A 25,207-nucleotide genomic window follows, 5' to 3' on the forward strand; every position below is an offset into this window, starting at 1 on the left:
GCCATCAAGGCCTTTGGTGATTATTTATTTACTTATTTCTAATCTTCCCATACTGTTTTCGTCCTCCTTATTTGATATTTCTATTCTTCTTATGAACTGATGAGATCATTTAAAGACGTGTGATTTTTTTCGACTAATAACATTGAAGAGGTCTTCTTAATGTCGAGGAGTATTGAGGTTACATTTCCCTTTCTGCTTTTGTGCATTTCAACTTTTTGCGGGAATTAAAACAAAAGAGAAAAAGCAAACCACTGTAAATATCGTTTACTTGACTGCAGGGCCTGGTTGTGTCTGCTTTGCACCCTGACCGATGAGGCCCGGCGGGCCGCCGTTCCGCTCCCAACCTCTGGGGGTGCTCTGCTCTTTTCTCGGGGCTCTGGCTGCAGGAGGTGATTTCCGGTCAGCCATCCAGTCAACAAAGACCCCGAGTCCTGCTCCACAGCTGTATCCCGGCCGCTGAGGACGTGGGCAGCCGGGGGATGCGCCTCAGGTGACGCTGCTCCGTCGGCGAGCTCTCCAGGACAGATACCGACTCCTCCCCCGGAGGACGAGTGCTCATCGCGGACCGAGGCCATGGCTGCCGCCGTGGACTTCCACTCTCAGATCGCCTCCATCATGGAGGTGCTGGCGAATGCAGCCGTGGCCGAAATCTGTAAAGTCGTCGACGACGGATACTCGGTGATTCATCTGGAAATGTCCCGGAGCAAGAAGGAGAACGAGTTCCTGCGGAGGAAGATCAAGCTGCTGGAGCTGCAGGTCGCCCGGTACCGGGCGGAGAGGGTGAAGGGGGCGGAGGGCTCCATGGGCAGCCGCTTCCCCGGGATCCGCCTCAACCGGCAGAGCAAAGACCCGCTGGCCGGTACGTCCTGGATCTCTGCATCTGAGCCGACAGACCAGAGAGTCCGGCTCCAGCAGCAGAAATCAGTCTTTGGTCTCTGCCTTGTGTGTCAGTCCTAAATGCGTCTCCTCTCCTATCAGCATAGTCTTATTATTATTATTATTATTATTATTATTATTATTATTATTATTATTATTATTAATTATTATCACCTCGTCTAATCTTCTGTCATTTCAGTCTTAAACTTCTCTCTTCTACTTTTTTACTCTCAAGTTTCTAATCGTGTTTCTGTCTCCATCCTCACAAAATGTAAAACCTGAAATATTTGTTTAAAAGCACGGCTGGACATTTTATTTTGAAAGCACCAGGTTTGTGACAATGTGTTTTTAATTTGAAACCATGACACCCCCACCCGTCCGATTTGCTCTGGTCAACATTCACAACCAGAACAAAAACAAAGTGCAGGACGAATTAAAGTTTCATAGGCTTACTTGTTGAGCTACAGAAACTCAACAACCACTTCCTGTTTACAAAAGTTACACATGTCCAGTATAGATAACAGTTATGTGTGTTAGTGTTGACATAGATTTCTACTTCTGGTTTAGACTCATTTTTCATTTAAAATCAGAACAGAGCCTCAGCTGTGAGGAGTCTGACATCCAGCTGTCAGTCAATTCTGAGCAGAAGCCATCAAGAGACCTGAACCATGTCCCTAGATGGTAAGCAGAGGAACCTCAGTGCTTTCTGTCTTATCAACCTTTAGGAAAGAATGGCAACAATATTTAGAGTGATGCTCAATTGTAGTGTAGGGCTGCCCGAGGTAAACAGGAAATAGCAGGGATAATGTGAATTCAGGTGTAAACTGTCTTCACCAAGATGTTTTCTATGTATCAACGAGATTAACGAGTCTCCTCTCAATGCCCTCAGAACCCCTTCTGCAGGGCAGGAACAGGTTTCTTAATCGGGGTCCGGGGTGCCAGCCGTTTGTGCAGAAGAGCCTGCCCATCAACCTGGACCAGGATCCGGATCAGGAGGTCGTCACTACCACCAAAACAGAGGTAGTTTCTCCACAGTACTACGACTATGGAATATAACACCAGCACAAGAGACCTCAGTAACTAACATACACCCCTCAGTAAATACCCTCATCCTGACTCTTAAAGGTCTGCATCAAGCGTTGAAATTAGATGCTGAGGTTGTCGGGGAGGTTAAAGGTATCCAACTTTACAGCCTGTTGTGTTTTTACGAAGTGTCACTGACTTTGCCAGGAAAAGCTTCTGTTGAAGCTCAGACGTGAGTGGTCTCATTAGATTAAGACCTAAAAAAATCAGAAAGTGGTGACGCTCATGAGTAGAGATGATCATAAACAAGTTCCCAGTCCTCTCTTTTGATGTGCTGATTGTTTTCTGAGTGATCCAAAGAAAATATAGTTACTGTTACATATACGTCAGATTAATTTTACTGTCATTTTTATGATGGCACAACAAAATTAGTTGTATTTTGCAGGGGAAAATGAAATGAAAAACACATAGTGCACTAAAATTTAGCCTAACCTGTAACATCCAAGATTGCGTCACTGATGGAGGTGGGAGGGGCAGCTCTTTTAGCTGATCTGTGCGACATAGACATGTTCACACATTTTTAAACGTTTAACTTTGTCCTCTTAGTCCACAGAGCCTGCTGAGAAGGGAGAGCTGCTGATCGTTAAGGTGGAGGGAGCGGTGGAGACTAACGGGACCAGCAGCGAGTCTCCTCCAGACATCTGCATCAGCACCAGGAGAGGCGACGACTCCCCCACCACACTCCCCACAACCTTGAAGGATGCCAGCGATGGGCGGCCAGCGGGACACACCAATGAAACGGAGGTCAGTGGATCCGGCATCATCACTTTTGTTGTCGGCAGGACAGCTGAAAGTGACACCGGCGGAGGAAGCGATGTCAGAGCAGGGGACAGTCAGCCTGCAAATTCAGATGCTAGTGAAATGGCATGCATGGACACTGTGCCAGCTTCCTGTGATAATGTAACAGACGACCGGAAAGGGGCTGCATTACACAGACCCAAGTCTACTCTGTCAGACGTGATAGTCATCGATGGAGGGGGCGTGCCTGATGAGGAGGAGAGTGAGTGGATACACGTGGACCGGACAAACAGTGACGAAAATAGACACGAGCAAACTACATTACCCACAATTCAGTGTGCTGGACCGGAATCAGCAGGACACAAGCCAGGGCAGGCAGGGTCAGCATCTCAGGGCAACAGCTCATCCAGTGAGGTGCCCGGTGTAGCCCTGCACCATATGGCACCCCCCTCCAACCTCTGTCCCCCTCAGACATTCTCTAGCAGCTTCCACCGCACCTTCTACCATGCAGCCACCATGGAACGCCCATACGGTTGTACCAGCTGCAACAAGCGCTTCTTCTTGGAGTCTGACCTGCAGAAGCACGCGGCACGGCACACCAGGGAGAAGCCCTACACCTGCCCACTGTGTGGCAAGAGCTTTGTGTGCCAGAGCCAGCTGGACATCCACCACAATGTCCACACCGGGGAGCGGCCATTTAGCTGCTCTGTCTGCAACCGCCGCTTCTCCCACCCCAGCAACCTCAAGAGGCATCAGAAGATCCAACATTGATCCGTGACCCCCTAAACAAGGCTCAGGCCTAGTTCACGTATCTATCCTGGGACTTCAGAGTCAGGACTGGATTAGATCAACAGGAATCAGGGACAAAAGCTGGTCACAGGGTGGGAATCGCTGCAGCCACCAACAGGGAGGGGCTTCATGTGGAGACTCCAGGGATGTGAACTTCAGGATGAGCTCCTTCAGTTAAACCAGCTGAGCCCAGGAAAGTCCAGCTCAGCACATCAAGACCAGAAGGATCTGGATTTTGGACTCATCCTCCAAGAACTAGACTAAGTCATCTGGGCTGAGGCTCTAGATCTGGATTTGGATTTGGATCCATTCAAACACTGTTTTTCAAAAAAAAATTTCTGGTTTTAATTTCAAAATTAAAATATAAATCAAATAAGAACATTAGACAGGAAAAAGCCTCAGACATCATAAATTATTTTCCTTCTTGATCCGATGATTGAATAAAGGAAGTCAGGTGACAGGGAAGTTAAGATAAATGTTTCAAAATAAAAGCCTGAGGAAACATGAACATACTAGCACAGATGCATAAAGATCTTTGTGAGTGAATTTCACACATCAGTGATGACTGAAGTCGAGTCCACAGTTTGAACAGACACCAGACTTCAAAGGAAAACAGTTTGGATGTCTGAGGGCCTGAAAGTTTGATGGTCTGCTGGTCAGAGGTGTAGTGATGAGGTTTGAGTTGCCCTCTTTGGCCCATCAGATCAGAGGTAGACACCACCGTGACGAACAAATTAAAGATGACTCTAACAGGATGACATTTTATAACCAAAATGTCAAATGCCATCATAATGTTCTGTAGGAACAGAAACTGAGCTGTGTCCCAGTTCAGGGACACAATCCACTAGCAGATTTTGAGCTATGTTGGACCAGGAAGGGCCCACTTGTTGGAGCCTTGGCTTCTGGTTTGTGTATGCGTTGAGATCAAATTCCACATGAGATCTTCAGTAGAGAGAATAAGGTTGAACAGTTCTCAGACCAAAGTGGACCTGTAGAGAATGCTGGTCTGGTCTGGTCTTGGAACCTTGAGTGGGATGAGCACTCAGCTGGACTCCAAACTGTTCTGAGCATCTACAGAGAACTTCACCACATCAATCAGTGAAGTATAAATAGGACAATAAATCATGTTTTTCAAGCGTCTGCTGTGGTCTCCTTTGATTGAGTCCTGGTTCAAAATGAGTCATGACTGTGTCAGAGCGTTGCAGGTTCGTCTCAGCTAAACACCTCCCTCCTTTTTCCAGGGGCTGGGACATCTGAAAAGAACGAGCAGCCCTCAGAGCCTGGAGGAAAAGACGGATGAAGTGAAAGGTATCCATCCGTCTGTTGTGTTCCATCCTTGCCCACTGCTACAAACATAGCGAGTTGGTTTTTGTATTTTTTTAAAAGGGGGTTTCCCCGTCAAACACAAACAGCTGATCCTTTTATATTTCATCACACTGGCTCTGTTTGGGGCGGAGTCAGGGCTATTTTTAGCACATTTTGTGTTTTAGTGTAAAAGGTGTTGGTCAGACTGATACTGTGGTCAGACACAGACACACAAATCGACATGCACTCTCACTATAAAATAAGTTCTAAAAAAGCTGTAGTGAAAATCAACCAAATCCTGTCTGGTGACATTTCAGCCTCTACACATCTAAAGGTCTGATCCAAATCCAGGTTCATAGCCTCAGACAATACACTCTGTCTCCATGGTTACCGTAAAGCCAGTCATTCGTACTGACTGTAAACTTACCGCGTGGTGAAACTTGTGACATGGAACAGACATCTGGAAATTCACACTTGATCTGAAAGCTTTTCCGACTGAAAATCAGTAACGAAAATTTGAATAATAAATTTAATAAATACTAGTAATAATGTGAGGAAGAAATGGCAAATACTAGTGATGTGAAGCATTAAGGTTTTTCTTTTTGTACAGAAAATGATTTGAAGCTTTGGGGCTTCACTGTGAGGAGAACCAGTGACGTCTGGTGGCAGACTGGAATTACACCAGTTGTTTCATGATTTGACTGAAGCACTAGCACAAAATATCATTGTTTCCATCCCAAATTTGCAGTAAACTCATTTAGAGCTGCGTGTTCATTAACATATTTAAAGTTATACACAGCCTTTAGCGGCATGGCATCTGTCTCTTTTTGTATAGCAATAAACGTGATTATCAGACAAAAATATAAAATTAAGTGTACATGGCTGGATTCAAACGTTTACCAGAAGTGAGAGAGGTGACAAAGATGACTTTTGCAGCTCATTTTGCACGACTTTACAGGCTATTTTTCATTCATTCATATAATTATCTTTTTTTTTCATTTTGTGCCATATTAGTGAAGCATGACCTCTCAAAACCCACATCTTGAAGTGTCCCCAAGGATCATATATGACAAAGTAAAGCAGCAAAGCTGTAAACCAATGAAACACTCCATGAAGCACCAGTGATGTCCGAAGCTTCAGACATCAACAGTCACGTGACAACTGTTGCTTGATGCAAGCTCCAACACTTGGAGTCTACAAACAGTGGTTCAATAGACTGGCACAAGCTTCGGTGCTCTGGTACTATTTGCCCATCTCTAATAAATACTAATAAATAATGTCAGAAAACAAATGAGATGAAAAAAATAAATAAATAAAAATGGTGAAATAAATCCTGTGAATATAATGTAAGACTCTGATGTTTGACTGCTGCTGTTTCTTAAAAATAAAATGTGTGAGCTCCAGTTGTTCATCAGGGACATTCAACTGACAGATACTTCTTGTTTGTAAATGTGTCTGTTCTCTTTGTGTATTTGCTGTGATGTCATCAGGTGACGCCCCAGACAAACGCAGACTGTCCACGCCCTCACTGGACCATCAGGAGGGCAGTGAGTCTCAGGGCATGGAGTACCCCTCTTGTTCAACATACACACTCAGCCAAACAAGAACAAACCTCCCCCCTGTTCCCAGAATGTCTCAGTGCAGCATCGACCAAGAAAGCCTTGTGTCTGAACATGACATCACTGTGATCAACTCGCGTACAGAGGACAGCCGTGGGGACGTGGTGGGGTCTGGACCAGGTGGCAGTGATGGAGGTCACAGCAGCACGAGGCCCCAACATCAGCCACCCATCTGCATTGTGATCAGCGACACCCCCGCCGAGCTCGCGTATAAAGGCAATCACATCTCTGCCTTTAATGCCCCCCCAGTTTCCATGGGAACAGTGAACCAGCAAAACCAAAACCCATGGACTGGGATTGGCCAGCCGGACCTTCTCGAGTCTGGTCCAGGACAGCTCCAGTCCTGGCAGGAGCTGTCCTGCCTCCCCTTCGGCTGCACCTTCTGCTCACGCCGCTATGCCCACCAGTGCCAGCTGCGCATCCACGAGCGTGTCCACACAGGGGAGAGGCCATACCAGTGCACCCAGTGTGGGAAGAGCTTCGGCCAGTTCTGCAGCCTCAAGCGCCACCAGATGGTCCACACAGGGGAGAGGCCGTTTCCCTGCCTCCACTGTGGAAAGCAGTTCTCCACCTCCACCAACCTGAAGGTGCACCAGAGCGTCCACACTGGGGAGAAGAGGTTCCACTGCTCCAAGTGTGGCAGGAACTTCTCTTTCCTCAGCAACCTGATCCGCCACCAGGCTCTGCACGTTCCCAGATAGAGCCTGATTGGACCGGTCTTTGTTTTCATCATTGCATCATTTCATCTACTCATGAAGTAAGATGAGAGAAACCCTTGAGAAAGAAACCTGCTGGTTATTTTACACATTTTATATTTAAGGTCCATATTTAAGAGATTAATCTCTGTAGTTTTACATCTCCTTGTTGTAGCAGGCTAGAAAACGTGGAGAATAGATATATAGATATATATATATAGATAAAAGAACATCAGCTGACCCATTAAAAGGGAGCATGCTGCAGACAAAATTCATGAAAAGATAGCATATGGATGGACATCTAAACTCTTACATAGCTAGGCGCTGGACAGCAAATGTAAAATGCAACAGTAGAAAAGTAAGAGTGCGCACACTTACTGTTAGCTACCAAGAAATTAATTTTACTACAGTCATTGTTTATTTATTATTTATATATATGAGTGAATGAAATGCTAATTGTGCGTTGCAAATAACCTGAAAGTTGAGGCTGTAGAAGGATTTACAATTCAAATAATCCCCTTCATTGTCCCCCAGAGGTGCAGTGATTGGCACATGCATGCTGTCTATGACACCAATCACTCTGGGGAATCCCGTGAAAGGAGTAGGCTGCATATAATATAAACCGGCCTACCTCATGGGGTACACATTAACATATTAGAGATGGAGTAGTCATGTGAGTTAATGTCTCACCTGCAATGCCTGTGATGGCAAGAGGCCTTATCTAATTATCTGACTTAGATAAGGTAAGAGAGAGTGTGTTGGGGGGGGGGGTTAATAGGAGGACATTGACCTGCCCCTTAAGCAGCACATAGATGGAAGGACAGTGAGGGACCTCTACAGGGACAATTATCTCAGTTAACCTCACTGTGATTTTTGTTCGAGCAATCTTTTTTCTAAACCCATGTACTTTTTTTTTTAGCTGTGGAGATATGATTGAACATTAAATACTGTTTAAACCATGACCTTGTGCTGTTTTACATTTTATAATTACATCTTTCAATTTCCTAAATCTCCAACCTAATTTTCTTTATTTGCAGTTTCTTGTACTCAGTGTGAAGCTTTTCTCATTCAATAGAAAAGAACAGCTTCTTTTTGGAAATCGTTCAGCCATCCTGTGATTGGGAAATGTCACAACTCGTGAGCAGAACCTGCTAGAAGATAAAGGAATAGTTACTTACTTCAGTCTTTGCTGATTGCCTTCTCATTCCAGTCATATGCCGTAGAAGCCATGTTAATTATCAATAGTATGAAATTACTTGCACTGATGCATTTCATATTTGTGCTCCCCTCTGGTATTTCAGTCCTTTGGTGGAGGGCCTCCACCAGTAGCAGAAGCCTGTTTCTTTCTTGTGGCTGCAATGGTATACACCCTCATTGCTTAAAATAATATGAACAAAAAGTACACAGAAATACCTTTTATTTCATCATAAGCTACTTACCAGTCTGAAAAATGGGGATTTGGTCTTTGGTCTTGACCTGTTGCCAGATTCTCCTTTGGCTACTGAGGTTGGTCCCGTTTAACTGTGAAGAGAAGAAAGATTATGCAGGTGAAGGGTTAATATATCAGAATGGTCACACATTCACACAGCTCACAGACCTGTTGTTATGCTGGTCGTCCTACACATTTTAAAGAGACAGACTACTGATACTATCGGGTTAGGACGGTTGACTCATCTGAATAGTCATTTGTAATAAGAAAAAATGATTATGTTCATTTCTATACAAAGACAATATAAAGACCTTACAGTAATATTACAATACATATGTAATATTAGACAAAGTAGTAAACCTGCAAATTCAGTCTATCTGCAACAGTTTGCCGTGCCTTGTCTCAACTCAACTTACTGATGGCAGCCGTATTGGCTTTTTCTCAAATGATCACTTTTTGCTCTTCAAAAGGCATCATTTCATCGGGTTTCCATCCATCCCTTCATCAGGGCACCTTATTGTGCATAGTGTGAGGACTAACAGAAAGCCAGGCCATGCAAGCCGGGCCTTAATTGGCCTTGACAAAATAACAATGAACTGCATTAGTGACTTCAGGGCTTAATTTAGAGATGGTGCTGGTTTCAGCCTGGACTTATTAGCCTTTCTGTCTTTATGCTTTAAGCCTCAGGATGTGTAGCTTGACGTTGATGGAATACCCCACAGCTGACAGAGGTGATGCTGAACAACAAACTGACGTCATCAGGAGGCGACTCCAGCACCTCATCGAGCCACAACATTGCTGGGGAGCAGAGAGGAGGCGGACCCGGAGCTTGTTGCATGTCTCCAGACACACGGCGCTGCGCGGACCCGTTGACACCCGAGCACCACCGCGCAGGACCAACCTCAGGCCGGCCGATGATGGCGGACTGTGTCGGCTTCCAGGCGCAGATCGCCTCGATCATAGAGATCCTGGCCAATTCTGCGGTGGCGGAGATCTGCAAACTGGTGGACGATGGCTACGCAGCGCTGCGCTCCCAGATGGAGCAGGAGCGGGAAAAGAGTGAGAAGGAGAACGACGTCCTGCGGCAGAAGCTACGAGACATGGACGTGAAGATGAGGAGCTACGAGAGGAAGATGAGGAGGCGCAGCGTGGCTCACTTCAGGCCGCCCGAAGGTAAAGACAGGGAAGCTGCTGGCCTGTTGCTGCCCGACAGGGGGCAGAGATTCGGGTCACAGAGCCTCACTGTGGTCCAGATGTTCTGCAGCTGTCCGCCGCTATACCTGGAGCCTTGGCAGAGACTGGCCAGTGGAGATTATTTCCCAGACCTCTGTTGATCCCAGTCCAGGTCTGGAGGAGGACACAGGACCTCCAGATTGTGGAGTGGACTTGACAGCAGTTTGATTCAATGCATTCAGTATAGTGGAGGTCTGGGGCCCAGGGCCTGAGGTCTGGAGCCTGTCTTCTGGAGTTAGGGGTTGGGTCTGGAGCTGGGGGTCTGGGGTCAATGGTCTGACATTTGAATCCTGGAGTCCCACCTGCTGTCAGCAGCTGGGATTGGCTCCATCCCCTCTGGCTCCAGCTGCCACGAGCGGTCCGGATAACTTGGACGGAGACTCAAAAACTGAATTTTTTTGGAGTTTGTTCACTGCCAACAGTTTGGCATTAAAATCATCACAGTATATCAGATATGCTGAAAATGCCCAGCCCCTAAAATCTTCTTCCTGTCCCAGAATATTCTGCCCACTGGGAAAGTAGTGACAGACTTGTCTCTGTGTTTGTGCAGATTGTCTATCTGATAGAGTGTGATGACACATGATGACACTGTGAGCTCAAGGTCTTGTGTTGTTTTTCAGGATCTGACGAACGTCGGCCACTGGTGGCTTTGCCTCTTCCTGCCACATCCGAAGACAAATCCTTCCATCACATTTCAAAGGTAAAGACTTGTCAGGCCTGTTTGGTCCCACAGCTTCATCAGCTCCTTAACTTTTCATCTCAAATTTTGCAGTTCATAATAATGAATTAATTTCTACGTAGCTGAGAGGGTGAATTAAAGTTGTTTACCAGTATATCTGCAACAGTTTCCTCAGTTAAGGAAAAACATTAAACCATGAAATGGACAGATTGTCAGAATCTCATTAACCCCTGAGGAGGAGTGGAAAACTAATCCAGATGTGTGGTGGTCGATCAATCCAGATGTGCAGTGGAGGTTGAATCTAGATGTGTGGTGGAAGATCAATCCAGATGTGCGGTGGAGGTTGAATCCAGATGTTTGGAGGTTGAACCCAGATGTGCGGTGGAGGATGAATCCAGATGTTTGGAGGTTGAACCCAGATGTGCGGTGGAGGCTGAATCTAGCTGTGTGGTGGAAGATCAATCCAGATGTGTGTTGATGCAGCTGTTTGTGTTGCAGTTGGAGGAGGAGACCAGGCTCTTGCCTGTGGTAAAACAGGAGACGGTGGAGAGAGAGGATTGTAACCTGGACTTGAAGGTGGAAGTGAACATCAGGGCGGAGTGTGGCCTTTCTACAGGTGAGACTCTTCAGATATTAGCCACACCCACAAACCTCACAAGGCAGATCTGTTTCATGTTAAAACAGGCGTGGAAGAGCTGGTCGCTGCATTAGAACGTGTGAAGCAGAGGCTTTATTGTGACAGCTCTGAAGGTTCACGTTGCCGCCCCTCATCTGATCCAGATTCCTCTGCTTCATTTATTGTTTGATGTGACTTCTCTTAGACTGACTCTCGTAATCAGTGGTGTTTTTTCTTCTCTGTCCCCCTATGGCCTTCTTCTCCTCATCAGCCCTGGAGCCCAATGAAGAGACCCCCCCCACTGATGTCCTTGATGCCAGCGTCACTTCCTCCACCACCCATCCCTCCTCTCCCCCCACTGATGCCACAATGGACCTGACCTGCAGGCCTCGAGCCAAACGTAAATCCACCAAGCCTGTGGTCAACACTTTGATTGCCAGCGGTGGAGGCATCACGGCCCCCGAGGCAGTTCGTTCTGAACTTGGGAGAAGTCTGGCAGACGGCACCCTGAAGCCAGAGATCCAGTCAGATGATACCACAGAAGAACTCCATTCCTCCCAGCTGCAGGCTCCAGTGATTTCAGATGAGCCTAGCCCTGACCGCCTCAACAGCATGGGCCTGGACCTGGCCTGGATGCAGGAGCGGGTCAGCCACCTTGGTGCAGCATATGCAGTAGCACAATTGGGTTTGGGGAACACAGACACAGGACACCCCTCCACCTCCTTCCCCGCTCAGGGAGCGGGAGACAGCTTAGATACCCCTCCAACCATGCTCTTCACTGGTGGAGCTCATGAAATGGCTGCTTTTGCCGCCTCTTTTGACATGGCTGCTGCTGCTGCAGCTGCCGCAACTGTTGTGGCTGCACCACCTCCACCGCCTCCGCCTCCTCCTCCCCCGCCAGTGCCGTCCGCCCACACGACCAGCCAGAGGCGGCCTTACAGGGGCACCGCTGCAGCTGCTAAAGACCCCATGGTGTGTGCCATTTGTGGCCGCATCTTCCCCAGCGCAGCAGCTCTGGAGCTGCACCAGCGAGTTCACACCGGGGAGAGACCCTACACCTGCCCCCACTGTGGAAAGGGCTTTGCCCAGCCCAACAACCTGCGGGTCCACCTCCTCATCCACACCGGAGAGAGGCGCTACCGTTGCACACTATGTGGGAAGAGTTTCATCTCATCTAGCCATTTGAAGCGGCACCGCACAGTCCACACACAGGAGAAACCCTACAGCTGCTCACGCTGCGGACAGTCATTCAGCCAGATGTGCAGCGTACGGAGACACCGGCAGCAGTCCCAGTGTGGCCTGTAGACTGAGCGCCACAGGACTCATCCCATAATCACTAAAATCTCTTTGTACTGTAGATTATGCATCTTCGATCAGGCCGGAGACGGCTGTACCCTGTGATGACATCTAGACTTGATATTTGTCCTAGATTGTAGCAGTAACTTGTGACTTCTGTGTTGAGATGGATTTCTCTGTTAGAGCCTTTGAACCTTTTCTGACTCTGAGTTTTTAGAGCAGACAGTTACAGAGCTGTTCTCCGGTTCACACTGCTGACACCAAAAGCCTGAGCAGCTCTGATCTAATCCTGCCTTATCCTGTTTATTTGTTCTACAGCCGCTGCTACAACAGGAGCAACTGTTAGCTCAGTTAGGTTATCTTAATTCAGTTTACAGAGAAACACACTCCAATTCCAAAGCTGTTTCCAACATGTGGTCAAATGAAATAAGTAAAATGTGAGACACACAGGGCAGCATGGTCACATAGGGGTTAGCACTGTTGCCTCACAACAAGAAGGTCGCAGGTTCACTTCCTGGGCCTGGGGCCTTTCTGTGCGGAGTTTTTATGTTCTCTCTCTCTACAATTTCCTCCCACAGTCCAAAGACATGTACGTTTAGGTTAATGGTGACTCTAAATTGTCCGTAAGGCTGAGTGTGAGTGGTTGCTCATTATTTTTCTGTCTCAATGGCCCAGATATGGACTGGTGACCTGTGACTGAGTGACGCACATGTCTATTCTCTTTAACAATGAAATATTATCAGGCCTTTGTCTATTCAACATCAGGGGATAATTATTCTGTTATTTTGACGTTCGTCTGTTGCAAACACATGTTAGCCATTGGATATTAAACCTAAACACTTTGTGAACACCTAACCCAAGAACCACTGCACCCTTTTCACACCCAGAACATGTCAGATGATGTCCGGTCCAGTGACAGTCTCGTCCAGATATGTATTAGAAGCTAACTGCACAGTGGTTTGTTATCCATCCATCCATCCACCCACCTTCTACCGATTTTCTGTTTCCAGGTTGTGTGGGGGGGGGGGGGGGTGCAATACACAGACACACAGAGACAAACAACCACTCACACTCACATTCAGACCTACAGATAATTAGGAGTCACCAGTAAACCTGCATGCATGCATGTCTTTGGATGGTGGGAGGAAACCGAACCTGTGACCTTCTTATTGTGGGGTGACATCACTAATCACTATGCTGTTGTGCTGCCTGCTGTTTGTTATCTTGATGTAAATTAATATTCTCTTAAAGTTATTTTCTGGAAACATCTCTTGAGAGTAGAAAATATTGTGGGTATGGCTTTTCGTGGCCTCTGTAAACCTTATAATCAAAGACCTGTATGACATGGGCCTTTAATTTCAGTAAATCTCTTAACTCTCCCACCCTCAAGGAGGAAAGGACATCCAGGGTTGTAAAGTGCTTTGGTGAAAGGACAAACTTGTTTTCTTTGCATGATGGGTGAAGCCTGTGTGGTCTTTGTGCAGCCAGTTGTTGTTCAGCTGTTTTTACATGTGCATCTAAAGCAATGTCATCTACATACTTGCACACTTCACACATGTGATATGGAGAGGAATCACTAATGCACACACAGGATAAGTGGGACTCACCACTGATGGAGCTCTTAGGGTAGGGTCTAGATAACCTCAGCTGCCTTTGGAGTTGTTAACTGTATATACCTGCCTCCAGTCCTTTTTGTTAACCAAATGCTCAGAAATGATGTACATTGGTGTCTTCTGTTCTCACTGTGGGTAAAATAGAAGACAAAATGTCTGACTCCGCCTTTGAAGCACTTTAAATGTTCCTGTAACTCTTCTTTAAAGCCAGCGGCTGAATATGGAGGGAGTGCTGACACGGTGTGTGTGTCACAAATTGTGACACAGTCCCCTCTGTTGGCGACAGCGTCATGGCTGAGTAGCCCTCTGCTGCTGAATGGTAACTGTTGGCACTTTGTTGAATAAATCTTGTAACATCAACTGTCAGGACACAGTATGTGTTTACTGTCAGGGGGTGGGGCGGTGATGTACTGCTGTCTAGAAGACTGACCTGGAGGCTTGTTTCAACAGCTGGACAATGAGGGCAGCAGAGCTGAAACGTCTCATGAGCTCATTTCCCCTTGATTCTCAGTCAGGGAGCAGAGTACTGTAAAAAAAAATGTAAAGTAAAAACAAATATATCAGAGAGTCGTGTTGTTTGTACGTGTTGGTGTTTGGATGTCTTTAGCACTAAGCTACATGGCTAGAACAAATACTATGTCTTTAGTATTCTTCCATGACCTGTTCCAGTGGATAAACATGTGTTGGTATCATTAAACATGTAAAGGGGTTGAAATGAACATGCTTGGCTGTGGTCTCATGAAGATACACTTGGTGTATAAAAAAAACTGACAGATGAGGGAAGTTCATCAGATTTACATGCAAGGGGGGAAAAACACAAATAATTCATGTGAAATGTAGGGGTCATTCCTCTGGAGAGTTCCGGTCTACTCTCTAGTCTCTGGTCTAGTCCGGTCTCTGGAGGGGAGCCGGCTCTGGTCCGGTCTTCACACCTTGCCCCAGTCCATAACTCTTTTACAATTACAAACAATTAGCTGCCCACATTGGTCAGGTCCAGTATCCAGTCTCTGGGGGGGGTTCTAGATAGATTTGCTCAAGACACATGGCAGGAAACTGGTATATCAGCAACAGCAAGTTCATAGTCGTAGGGAGCGTCCTCCAGTTCTCCACCAACCAGTTCGCGTTCGTGGTGGATGGTCCCCGGTCCGCGCATGCGCGCCACGGACTCAGATTCGTTCACGAACGGGTCTTTATCCTGCATATTCTCTGTGTAGGAATGACTGATTCGTTCACGAATCATAAAATAGGGTCTTTGGGTCCTGAGTCTCTCGTTCATTTGTATAATGGTCGCTTTGCAGATTCAGTGTAGAAATTATTGATTCATTCACGACTCATAACTACGGGTCTTCGGGTCTGTTGTTCATTATTCACGTGGTTACAGCAGACGTCAGCCTGACGTCAGCAAGTTAAGAAAGTTAACGTTAGCTATGTAGCTATGGGATGGATGTTAAATTTGCCATTCCGTTTGAATGAATTCATACACTACAGGTCTTCAGTGAGCAGGTAGACTAAAGAGAGCAGCCATCATAGCAGGAGAATCTTTAATGACAGGCAGGGCGCTCTCCTACCAGTCCATGAAGTAATCAGTAATTTCAACTTAAAGTGGGCTAGAACTGACAGCTCGAGTCTTCTTGTCCGTCCGTCCGTCTGTCTGTCTGACTCTCAGTCTTTTTTTCTATATGTCTCTGTCTGTCCAACTCTGTCTTTTTTTCTATATGTCTCTGTCTGTCTGTCCAACTCTCAGTCTTTTTTTCTATATGTCTCTGTCTGTCCAACTCTGTCTTTTTTTCTATATGTCTCTGTCTGTCTGTCCAACTCTCTTTATTTCTATATGTCTCTGTCTGTCTGTCCAACTCTCTTTTTTTCTATGTCCCTTACTGTCTTTTTTTCTATATGTCTCAGTCCGACTGTCTGTCTGTCTGTCCAACTCTCTTTTTTTCTATATGTCTCAGTCCGACTGTCTGTCTGTCTGGCCAACTCTCTTTATTTCTATATGTCTCTGACTGTCTGTCTGTCCAACTCTGTCTTTTTTTCTATATGTCTCTGTCCGACTGTCTGTCTAACTCTGCCTTTTTTTCTATATGTCTCTGACTGTCTGTCCAACTCTGTCTTTCTTTCTATATGTCTCTGTCCAACTCTGTCTATTTTTCTATATGTCTCTCTCTGTCTGTCTGTCTCTGTGTCAGAGGTAACGCTGGCTTAAACGGATGTGACGTGATGTGTTTGTGGGCGGAGCTTGGAGACAGAAGGAGCTAACTAGCTTAGCCGCCGTTTGAGCTGCCTCCGTTAAATACGTCACCGCCGTTGCTGTGATGGTTTGACCGGACCTCGGGGCTCTCCCGCGACATCACCACCACCACCCGAGTGCTAAAGCCGTGCTTTCGCTGACGGAGTGACCACCAGCCGCCGACTGTAGCAGCCATGTCCAGCCGGCTGTCCTTCCAGACACAGCTGGCCTCCATCATGGAGGTCCTAGCTAACGCCGCGGTGGCGGAGATCTGTAAGCTTGTGGACGACGACTACGCCGTGGTGAGTCTCCAGATGTCCCAGTGCCAGCGGGAAAACAAAGCCCTGAAGAGGAAACTACATCTGCTTGAGCTGAAGATGGCCCGGGGAAACGCCGAGAGGAGGCTCAGAGAGAGCGCTATGAACAGCAGCCGACCTCGGATCCAGATCCATCCCGGAGACAGGCTCCGGGAGCCCTCACCGTCCACCGGTAAGAGGGGCCATGGCTGTGTCAGCTGTCTAGAGACACACAGACACAAACAGAGACAGGGAGACCAACAGGAAGGCAGACAGACAGACAGACAGACAGATGAACAATCTGTGTGAATGCAATTTATCAACTATAGAGTTTCACATCCATATAAAAGGACATGACTCCTGCTCCAAACCAGCAGCGCGTGCAAGAAGTGATGCTGACTGTCGCCTCAACAGGAAATTAACATGCACAGTGTCTCAGCTTTTAACCAGGAGAATGTGTTTATCATTTTCCAGACCAGATGATCAAGATGATGAGTTCATGTGTTCTCATGATCTCAGTCTGTGACCTCTGCTGCCTCCAGAGGTCTCTCAGGCTGCAACAAAAGACAATGTTAATGATATCATGAAGCAGTGAAGGATCATGGGGGTTGTTGTCCTAGTGTGGTTCCTTCAATGTCAGTGGCTCAAAAGGTTCACCTCCTCTACACAGCAGAGCAGCTAATTCTAATCAGGGGAACACGTTGATGCTCCAACAGCGACTGGTTTCTCTTGAGAAATGAAGCTGAAGATGTTGGAATCAAATCACTCAACGTAAAGAGCAGGTCTAGACCAAACTCTTTATGAAGTATTTAAAGAGACCCAAAAATCCCTCCAACAGCAAGCATTTGTGACAATGGCAAGTAAACTCATTCCAACTCCTTGAGATGATTGTAACAGCTTTCCTTGCCTACAAAATTGAACTCAACAATTATGTGTGCAGAGTGGAGCAGGACAGAAGTGTGGCCATTGTCACAGGCTTTTCCTGTGTCACTCGTCCTAAGCGGTAACTGGATCTAGGTGGTCTTGTTTCATTTCTTGTCATGTCGTATCTATAAGAGCTTGGTTACTTAAGCTACAGGGGGGAAGACATTTAGACTCCTGCTGTCACAATAGCAGTAGAGCAGTGAATCATTGTGTCAAGTTCATTATTTGACATCACAGTGTCTGAATCACCCGTGACTGCGTTACACCTGCTCCCAGTTCTTCACTCTTCTTTCTACAACCTCAGACTGGACTGAAATTCTCACAAATTCTGGTCCAGACTGCGATTCTCACATTTGGGCAGATGACCACCCCCACCCCAAAGCTGTGAGACCTTTACAATTCCAGAGCAGCTGGTTTGGTCTTCATTCAGCACACCTGACCTCCACTAACTAGCCTCTACATGAGATCAAATACTCTCCACTAGGATTTAAAGTTTGTTCTTTACGGTATTTATATCAGTTGATATCTACTGTCTATATGTCAGTTGATCAGTTGGGGTGAAGGTCATTTAGGTCTGCTGATAATGATGTTACCAATAAAAACAGCAGTCCTGATGGAAGTCCTGACAGACTGGATCTGGTTCCACAGCTTTTGTGTTGAATTTGTTAACTTGTTTGGAGATTGTGCCTGAAACTGTCAAAGCTTGTAAACACACACTTGTGTTTTTTTGTTTTGTCTTTGTTTGTTTGTTTTTAGGTGGTGTATTTGAAAGACAAATAGCTGTGGCCCTGTGGTCTGGCAGAGCTACTGCAGGGGACACCAGTAGCCCGCCTGTCCATGCCGACCCTATCAAGACTAAGGTAAAACACATTGTGACTGTGGCGGGACCACTACACTGGGATGGTGTCGCTGGTGACACTTGTCTTGTCCTTCAGTCTCCAGATGTGGAGCTGGTGGAGCCAGAGGCACTGCTCGTGAAGGAGGAGAAGGTGGAGCCAAAAATGTCCCATCTTGAAGAAACAGAGGAAGATGTGCCTCTTATAGGAGATGATGGTGAGTGTAGTGTTACATCAACAAACTGGTTTGATACATCAACTGCTCTGCTAATAAATCATATGTTTGAATCCAGATATTGGTCATAATTTGAAACTGACATTGATATAAATTCTTGGATTTAAATGGCTATGTTATATGTTAATAATAAAGATTATTAAAGGTTCATATTTTATTTTAGATGAGACACTCCTCTCTAAGCCAATCAGCAGAGTGTCTATGTGAACAAGAACGTGCACTTAACATATGTGCAGAACAGAGATTCTCAGATGACATCACAAAGACTGAAGGATGTTCTCACTCTCTTATTCAAGAAAGAAGACTAACAATAAGCAACAGGGTTTAGATGCATAGCATGCTCAGTGTCTCCTGTTATCTGTTGCTTTTTAAAAATGATTTGAATGAATAGAAAGTATGAGTCGACAGAAAGCATCATATGTAAATGTATATAATATTGTCCTGGTGTCAGAGCACTGTGCCATTGCTGGTTTCTTGACTCATTGTTGGCTGATTACCTTTTAACATAAAAGGTACACTTAACCTAATCTCCACTGGAGAATGGTAGATGTTAAACAGGAAATGACAATAGAGCTTCATAACCTTGGTGAAGATGATCAGTAGAGCCATTCAATTAAAAACGTTGTCTTCTCCATCCTCTATCCCACATTGTCTCTCTGAAGGGGTAATGGAGTGTGTCCGTCGTGGAGTTGCTGGACAGAGACACAACCTTGAACAGCAGGACATCCAGTCTCAGATGCAGAGCAGCAGGACCAGGCACTCTGGCAGCGGTGGTGGTGGCGGCGGCGGCAGCAGCGGCAACAGAGGAGCGGAGGTCAGTGACTCCTCTCCTCTCCTTAAGTGTGACCTCAGTACCTCTGTTGAGGACCCAGACTCGCTGCAAGAAACAGTAAAACCAGCCCAATATGCTGATGATGGCAGCAGCAACTCACAGTTTGACTTGCTGTGTGACAACAATAAAAGTGAGAACTTGTTGGTTGGGGAATTTTTTGATGAGCCCTCAGGGACTGAAGTGGAAGAACGGACAGCCTCCTGTTCATACTCAATGGCGGCAGCCGATTTCCCATCAACCTCATCCAGCGTTAACGGCTGGGTTCGTTACAACCCTAGTTTCCCGCTCTCCCAGCCCTTCAGCGACAGCGGCCAAGCACAGCATCGGGCCGGCCCCAAGGAAAGACTGTTTGTCTGCAGCTACTGCGGCAAGGCTTTCAACCGGCCCAAGAAGGTGGAGATCCACCAACGTGTGCACACGGGAGAGAAGCCATTTAGCTGCTCTACCTGTGGGAAGATGTTCTCTGAGGCAGGGAACCTGAGGAAGCACCAGAGGGTTCACACTGGGGAGAAACCTTACAGCTGTGGGATGTGTGGCAGAGGATTTGCCTGGATAAGAAACCTGAAAACACACCAGCAAAAGAGCCATCCTGAAATCCACACAGAGGAGACCTGGGATCAGAGCTGAAGGACCCAGACAGAGCAGGATGGGCTCAGTCAGTCAAAAAACTGGGTCCTGAAAAGACTTTTCAGTTTTCTTCTTAAAGCAGATTTTTAAATGTTTCACGTGTTTCATGTTTTAAATGTGTTTTTGTTTCCAAATAGTTGGAAGAAAGACTTTTTTTTTTTTTTTTTTGGTGGGGGGTGTGGGGTGCTGCTGCTGGTTTTGGGCAGTTTGACATTATCAGCCCTCATTTTCAGTCTCCTAGCCAAAGGAAGCATGTGGATCTGAACTTTGTCCTTTGACTGAAGATGTAAATCACACAGAGTAACAGGAAATGTGAACTTTGTCAAGGACTGCTTTCACTGGCAGATGACTCCTCAATGTGGTGCTGTAGTCAGTGTTTGTCAGTAGGATGATGTGTGTGAGTACTAATAAAGAAGGATGCGTGTTGAGGGGGAGGCTTACTGGTGAAACAGGCCTTGATACTAAACGCTCAGCTCATTTAACCACACACATGATGATGATAATGGTATGTTGAGGTCAAAGGATGGTCTCTGGAACAGTTGTCCTGTGTCACTGTCTGTCTATAGCTAAACATTAGCTCAGGCTATAGATTTGTGTGTCATGTCAGTCTGAAATGAACAAATGACCAGTTTATCAGTTTGTCTCTGGCCGGTTGTCCGTCATGGTCCTCTTGTTCAGACACTAAACTCCTCAGTGATGTTACATGGTGGTTCCATAGCACCAAACAACAGTTTTAAACTTTCATATTTTAACTTAGTGTTTGATTCATGGAAAAAAAATGTTCTCAGATGACATCAGATGTTGGGAAACGTTGTTTTAGTCAAAGTGAAATATTTGCAAAATAAAATGCATCTTAAACCTTTGAATGTGGTCTCAACCTTCATCAACACTAAGGGCCTTTTAAAATGGGGTCAATAACGCTAATCTGATCCAAAGAAGTGCAGAGACACATGCACACACAAACACAACTGTGAGCCTCCACTCTGCAAGGTGGATCAATCAGATGAACCAAGACTCCCCAGGTGAAGGACGGTGTCACTCTTGTCATGTCTAACACCACTTGTCTTCTCTTTATTGTGTGTGCCAAAGGAGGAGGAGCCAGATGTGGTTCTGGTGAAGGTGGAGGAGGTGGAGCTGGTGACACGACCTCAGAGCCAGGCAGGCCTCAGTATACAGGAGGGTGAGTTGACACACATGCTGTTCCAGAGAGCATCCTTATATGTAGGCCATTGGGGGCTATCTTCATCACACTGATGGAGGCGTGTGCATACCCTGCTATCACTTTCAAAATAAAAAACACACTTTTTGTACAGTGGTATAGTTAATGAAAGATGTTTGGTTTAGACTGATTTATAAAAACACCTGTATTTTTGGTAAATGCTATACAGTTTGCTTTGACATTAGCAGCTGTGCTGGTCAAAGCCTCAGCCACCTTTAATAGACAGGACCAAAAGTTCTAACCTGTCTGATTAAAGCCTCAAGGAGACTGGATACTGCAATGACTGTTGGGATAGACTAGCTGTGTAGCAGGTTAGCATCAGCAGAGGGAAATAAGTGATATAAATGCAGACATAGAGTGTAGCATTCACCCTCTGGAGACAGCTGTTGGTGAAGGGATGAAGTGTGTGAAGCTGAGCTAATGTTTCCTCCACACTGCTAATGCTAATTATAGCTATTTAGTAATACCCAAACTTTAGAAATCATCAGGTCACTGTCAGTCATAGGAAAAGTCTGGAGAATCTGCCTGTGGTCCGGTCCAGAGTCTAAATCACTGTCTCCCTCTTTGGGTCCAGGGCTGGTTGAATCCAGTACAGATGATCTCAGGGGATTGGTGCCATTTGAGGAACCTGCACAAGCTTCCACCAATCAGCTGCCTGACATGCAGGAGTCTGGGGGGGGCTTCTCTGAGGTCAGCTATGGCCGTTCTTCACTGTGGACTAATGGGGGGGGTGGTTATTGTCATGACAACAGCCTCCCGGGGCCATCCTCACACTGTGCGCCCCTCTCATACCTGCATGGCACACTCAGTGGAACAGAGCCTGGCAGCTCTGGGAGGGGATTGGTTGGTGAGAATTCAGCAGGAAGGGGATTGGCTGTTGAAAGTTCCAGAGGCTTCCACGCCTCTGTGCCGTTTGAGCAGCAGCATCCTGTTATCAGTTTGTCAGGGGAGTTGAGCCCTGTGCAGGTTTCAGGTCACACACAAGGGGGGCAGTCCTCTGTTCAGAAGCCCCTTGTCCTGGACCCAGGTCTCGGACAGGCTAAGGCCAGTTTCAGCAGCACTGCCCTGCAGCAGAAAATCCCCAGGAAAAGGGTCTGCATATGTAGATTCTGTGGCAAAGGGTTCAGCTCGCCAGCCAATTTAGAATCCCACCTGAGGACTCACACTGGAGAGAGGCCATACGGCTGCAGCATCTGCGGCAAAAAGTTCTCCCAGTTCTGGAACCTGAAGATCCACAGGAACATCCACACTGGGGAGAGACCTTACCAGTGCTCCCTCTGCCCCGAGAGGTTCTCTGACCCCAGCAACCTGAAAAAGCACCAGAAGAGACACCATATGTAGACGTAGCCCTGCAGGCAGGACCTGTCAGCCAGACAACTGAACATGCCTCAGTTCAGTTCAAGTTTCCAGACAGCATTGTCGTGGCAACCAAACGCTCAGACGGTCAGATCAGTCAGTTTAGAAGATCGCTGCTATTCATCCGTGCCTCCATGTTTAAATTAGTCCAGGACCAAAACAATAACAGATGGTGGTTCCCAGTAAACACACCTGTTATATCGCAGGTGAATCTCTTCCACGAGTCCTGTGTTCATTTCATATAGGATTCTTCCAATACACCATTGTCGCCACAGCTCTAAATTTTCTGTCAATAAAATCCCACAATTTCTGCACATATTTATAATTAGATGAATGTTTTCAAAACATTTTAGGCTTTCATTGTGAAAAGACAGCAAAGGAAGTGAAGTAGAACCTCAGTGTGTTTCTGTTGTGAGACTTGGTAAGAGCTGCACAAAACCAGATATAATGAAAGCACACTGTCAAAATTGCAGCAGCTACTGTTCATTTAATGAAGCTAAAAACTCTGTTGTGATGCACAGAGATGTCCCAGGTCATACTCCCCACAGTAAATGAACACAATGCTTTCAAAGACCAACAAATGTAACGTAACATTATTATTTACATTTTTTTTATAGCCATCATTCAACAGAAATCAGAATACCTGCCTAAACTTCCTGCACAGATTGAAGACATTAAAAGACCTTTGTCTTAGGCCATAGAGTAATAAAACCACAGGACTGGCTTTGTTCTATCTTCATTGTTCAAATGTGACCTGAGTAAAAATGACATGTAGCATCCACAGTCACTGTAAATGTACAACTAGCTTTTTTCAATTGTGTCACAATTTTGTTAACGCCTTCACAATGTCCAAAGTTTGGTGTAAATCATTAAAAAAATTACAAAAACGTGAATAGGAATTTGTGTTTTCATTAAACATAAACCAATTTACAAATTTGTGACACAATATTATCATTATATTGTGACTGAAGCTGCCTCCCAGTGACTGTTGATGTGTCTGTCCCTGGACTATGTCCTGCTCTTCAGTCCAGTGTGGACGTGTGCTCAGGTGTCAGTACTGTAGCTCTGGCACCTTTTACTTATCCCTGTTAGTTGCTCATGAAGCCTCATATCCCTGATGAGGTGTCAGTCATCACCACCAGGTCTTATTGAACCTCTCTCCTGCCCAGTCTGCAGCACCTCAGTCGACTCCCATGATCTCGGAAGACTCCAACAGTGTAATGGCTGTCCAGCTCAGGGTACCAGACACCAACACACCAGCCAACCCCGACACACAACAGCAGCAGCAGCTGTGCAGATCCAGTGGCAGCAACGTGGTCCCTTCTGAATACTCTCTGTTTGAACTGGAGACGTTCTTCACCCGCTGGGCCCCTGATGACAACTCTGTCTCAGCCCCTGCTTCATGTCCCTTCGGCGGTGATGACTCAGCAGAGTGCGGCCAGGACGGAGTCATTATCGTGGAGACTGAACCATCCTTTTCCTCAGCAGCGAGGTTGAGTGGAGGGCAGAGTTTGCCGGCTGCTTGCTCCTCAGTCCACATCCAGCCGTCTGGACCTCAAGGTAACACCGCCAGACACTGTCACTGCAGCTGAGCATAACTGGATACTGGATGGGGTGTTGGGGAGCAGCAGCCATCATACCAGCCCCTCATCATGTCAAATTCAGGCGGTCATATTCCATTATTGCAAACTGACCTTTTAGAAAAAGTGCTCCAGGGAGGGAAATGAGACCAAACTCCTCAGAGAGGTCCCATCAAAGCTGAGGTCCTGTTATTTTCATTAAAATGAGGACGGTAATGTGATGAAATCAGTTTTCTGACTGTTATCTCTGCTCTGTCAGCAGGGACGTCTGTGTCCACATCTCAGAGGATGCAGGCTTTACCCTCACAGCATCCGTGGAACAGTCCCGTGGCCACCATCAGGGCGGAAGGGGTCCAGCTGCTGCAGCAGCCTCAGGGCAGCAGCACGACGTCTGAGCAGCAGCAGCAGCATTGCACTCTGTCCTCCAGCACTGGGAATAAAACAGTTGTCTCTGGAATCAGTTCAACCTGCAGGACATTAAGCTCCACTGTGCCTCCTCTGCCTGTCCGTGGGTCCGCAGCAGCATTGGCCAGCATTGAGGCAGCCATCGCTGCAAGGCACCAAGCCAGCCTTCTGTCTTGTCACAATAAAGGCAAAGCTGCTGATGTCACACCCAGAGAACGCCGCAGGAAAAGCTATGTCTGCCGGGCCTGCGGCAAGGCCTTCTCTGGCTTGTCCAACCTGGAGGCCCATGAGCGAGTCCACACGGGGGAAAAACCTTTCCGCTGCAACACCTGTGGGAAGCACTTCTCAGAGGCTGGGAACCTGAAGAAGCACCAGAGGGTTCACACTGGGGAGAAACCTTTCAGCTGCGACCAGTGTGGGAAGAGGTTCGCCTGGATCTGCAACCTGAGGACGCACCAGCAGTCTGCCACAGGCTGCGGACCACAGGCCAGGGGGGCGCTGGGACTGGGCTGACCCCACACAACGGCAGTACGGCAGTGATGAAACAGACCATCTGGCCCTCTGACAGAGCCCATTAAACCACCAGGCAGTTGTTTTTAGTGACTGAATGAACAGTGGATTGAATGCTTTGTTACGTTGGTTTCTCATTAAAAATTTACTTAACAGTGAAAAATTAATTGGCCCCAGAAAATATGAATG

At 46.6% G+C, this 25,207-nt stretch overlaps 1 protein-coding gene across 1 annotated transcript; it reads left to right on the plus strand.

The window, feature by feature from the left end:
- The first annotated feature begins 360 nt into the window (after positions 1 to 360).
- LOC115047135 (uncharacterized) lies at positions 361 to 25,183 on the plus strand. Its single transcript, XM_029507917.1, has 13 exons — positions 361 to 859; positions 1,766 to 1,896; positions 2,506 to 2,703; positions 4,728 to 4,794; positions 6,282 to 7,090; positions 12,092 to 12,363; positions 16,359 to 16,687; positions 18,175 to 18,278; positions 18,354 to 18,471; positions 19,152 to 19,303; positions 21,038 to 21,128; positions 21,742 to 22,500; positions 24,726 to 25,183. The coding sequence occupies exons 1-13, from the start codon at positions 574 to 576 to the stop codon at positions 25,019 to 25,021; spliced, it is 3,612 nt and encodes a 1,203-aa protein (XP_029363777.1). The 5' UTR covers positions 361 to 573; the 3' UTR covers positions 25,022 to 25,183.
- The last annotated feature ends 24 nt before the right edge of the window (positions 25,184 to 25,207 follow it).

Source organism: Echeneis naucrates, chromosome 1 (genome assembly GCF_900963305.1).
Source record: "Echeneis naucrates chromosome 1, fEcheNa1.1, whole genome shotgun sequence".
Taxonomy (NCBI): Eukaryota; Metazoa; Chordata; class Actinopteri; order Carangiformes; family Echeneidae; genus Echeneis; species Echeneis naucrates.

What these genes read in the sequence shown, in the direction of transcription:
- LOC115047135 (XM_029507917.1), top strand. Translation starts at nt 574, where the DNA reads ATGGCTGCCGCCGTGGACTTCCACTCTCAGATCGCCTCCATCATGGAG. An exon ending in CCGACCCTATCAAGACTAAG is followed by an intron (nt 18,279 to 18,353) that starts GTAAAACACATT and finishes CTTGTCCTTCAG; the next exon opens with TCTCCAGATGTGGAGCTGGT. An exon ending in GCGGCAACAGAGGAGCGGAG is followed by an intron (nt 19,304 to 21,037) that starts GTCAGTGACTCC and finishes TGTGTGCCAAAG; the next exon opens with GAGGAGGAGCCAGATGTGGT.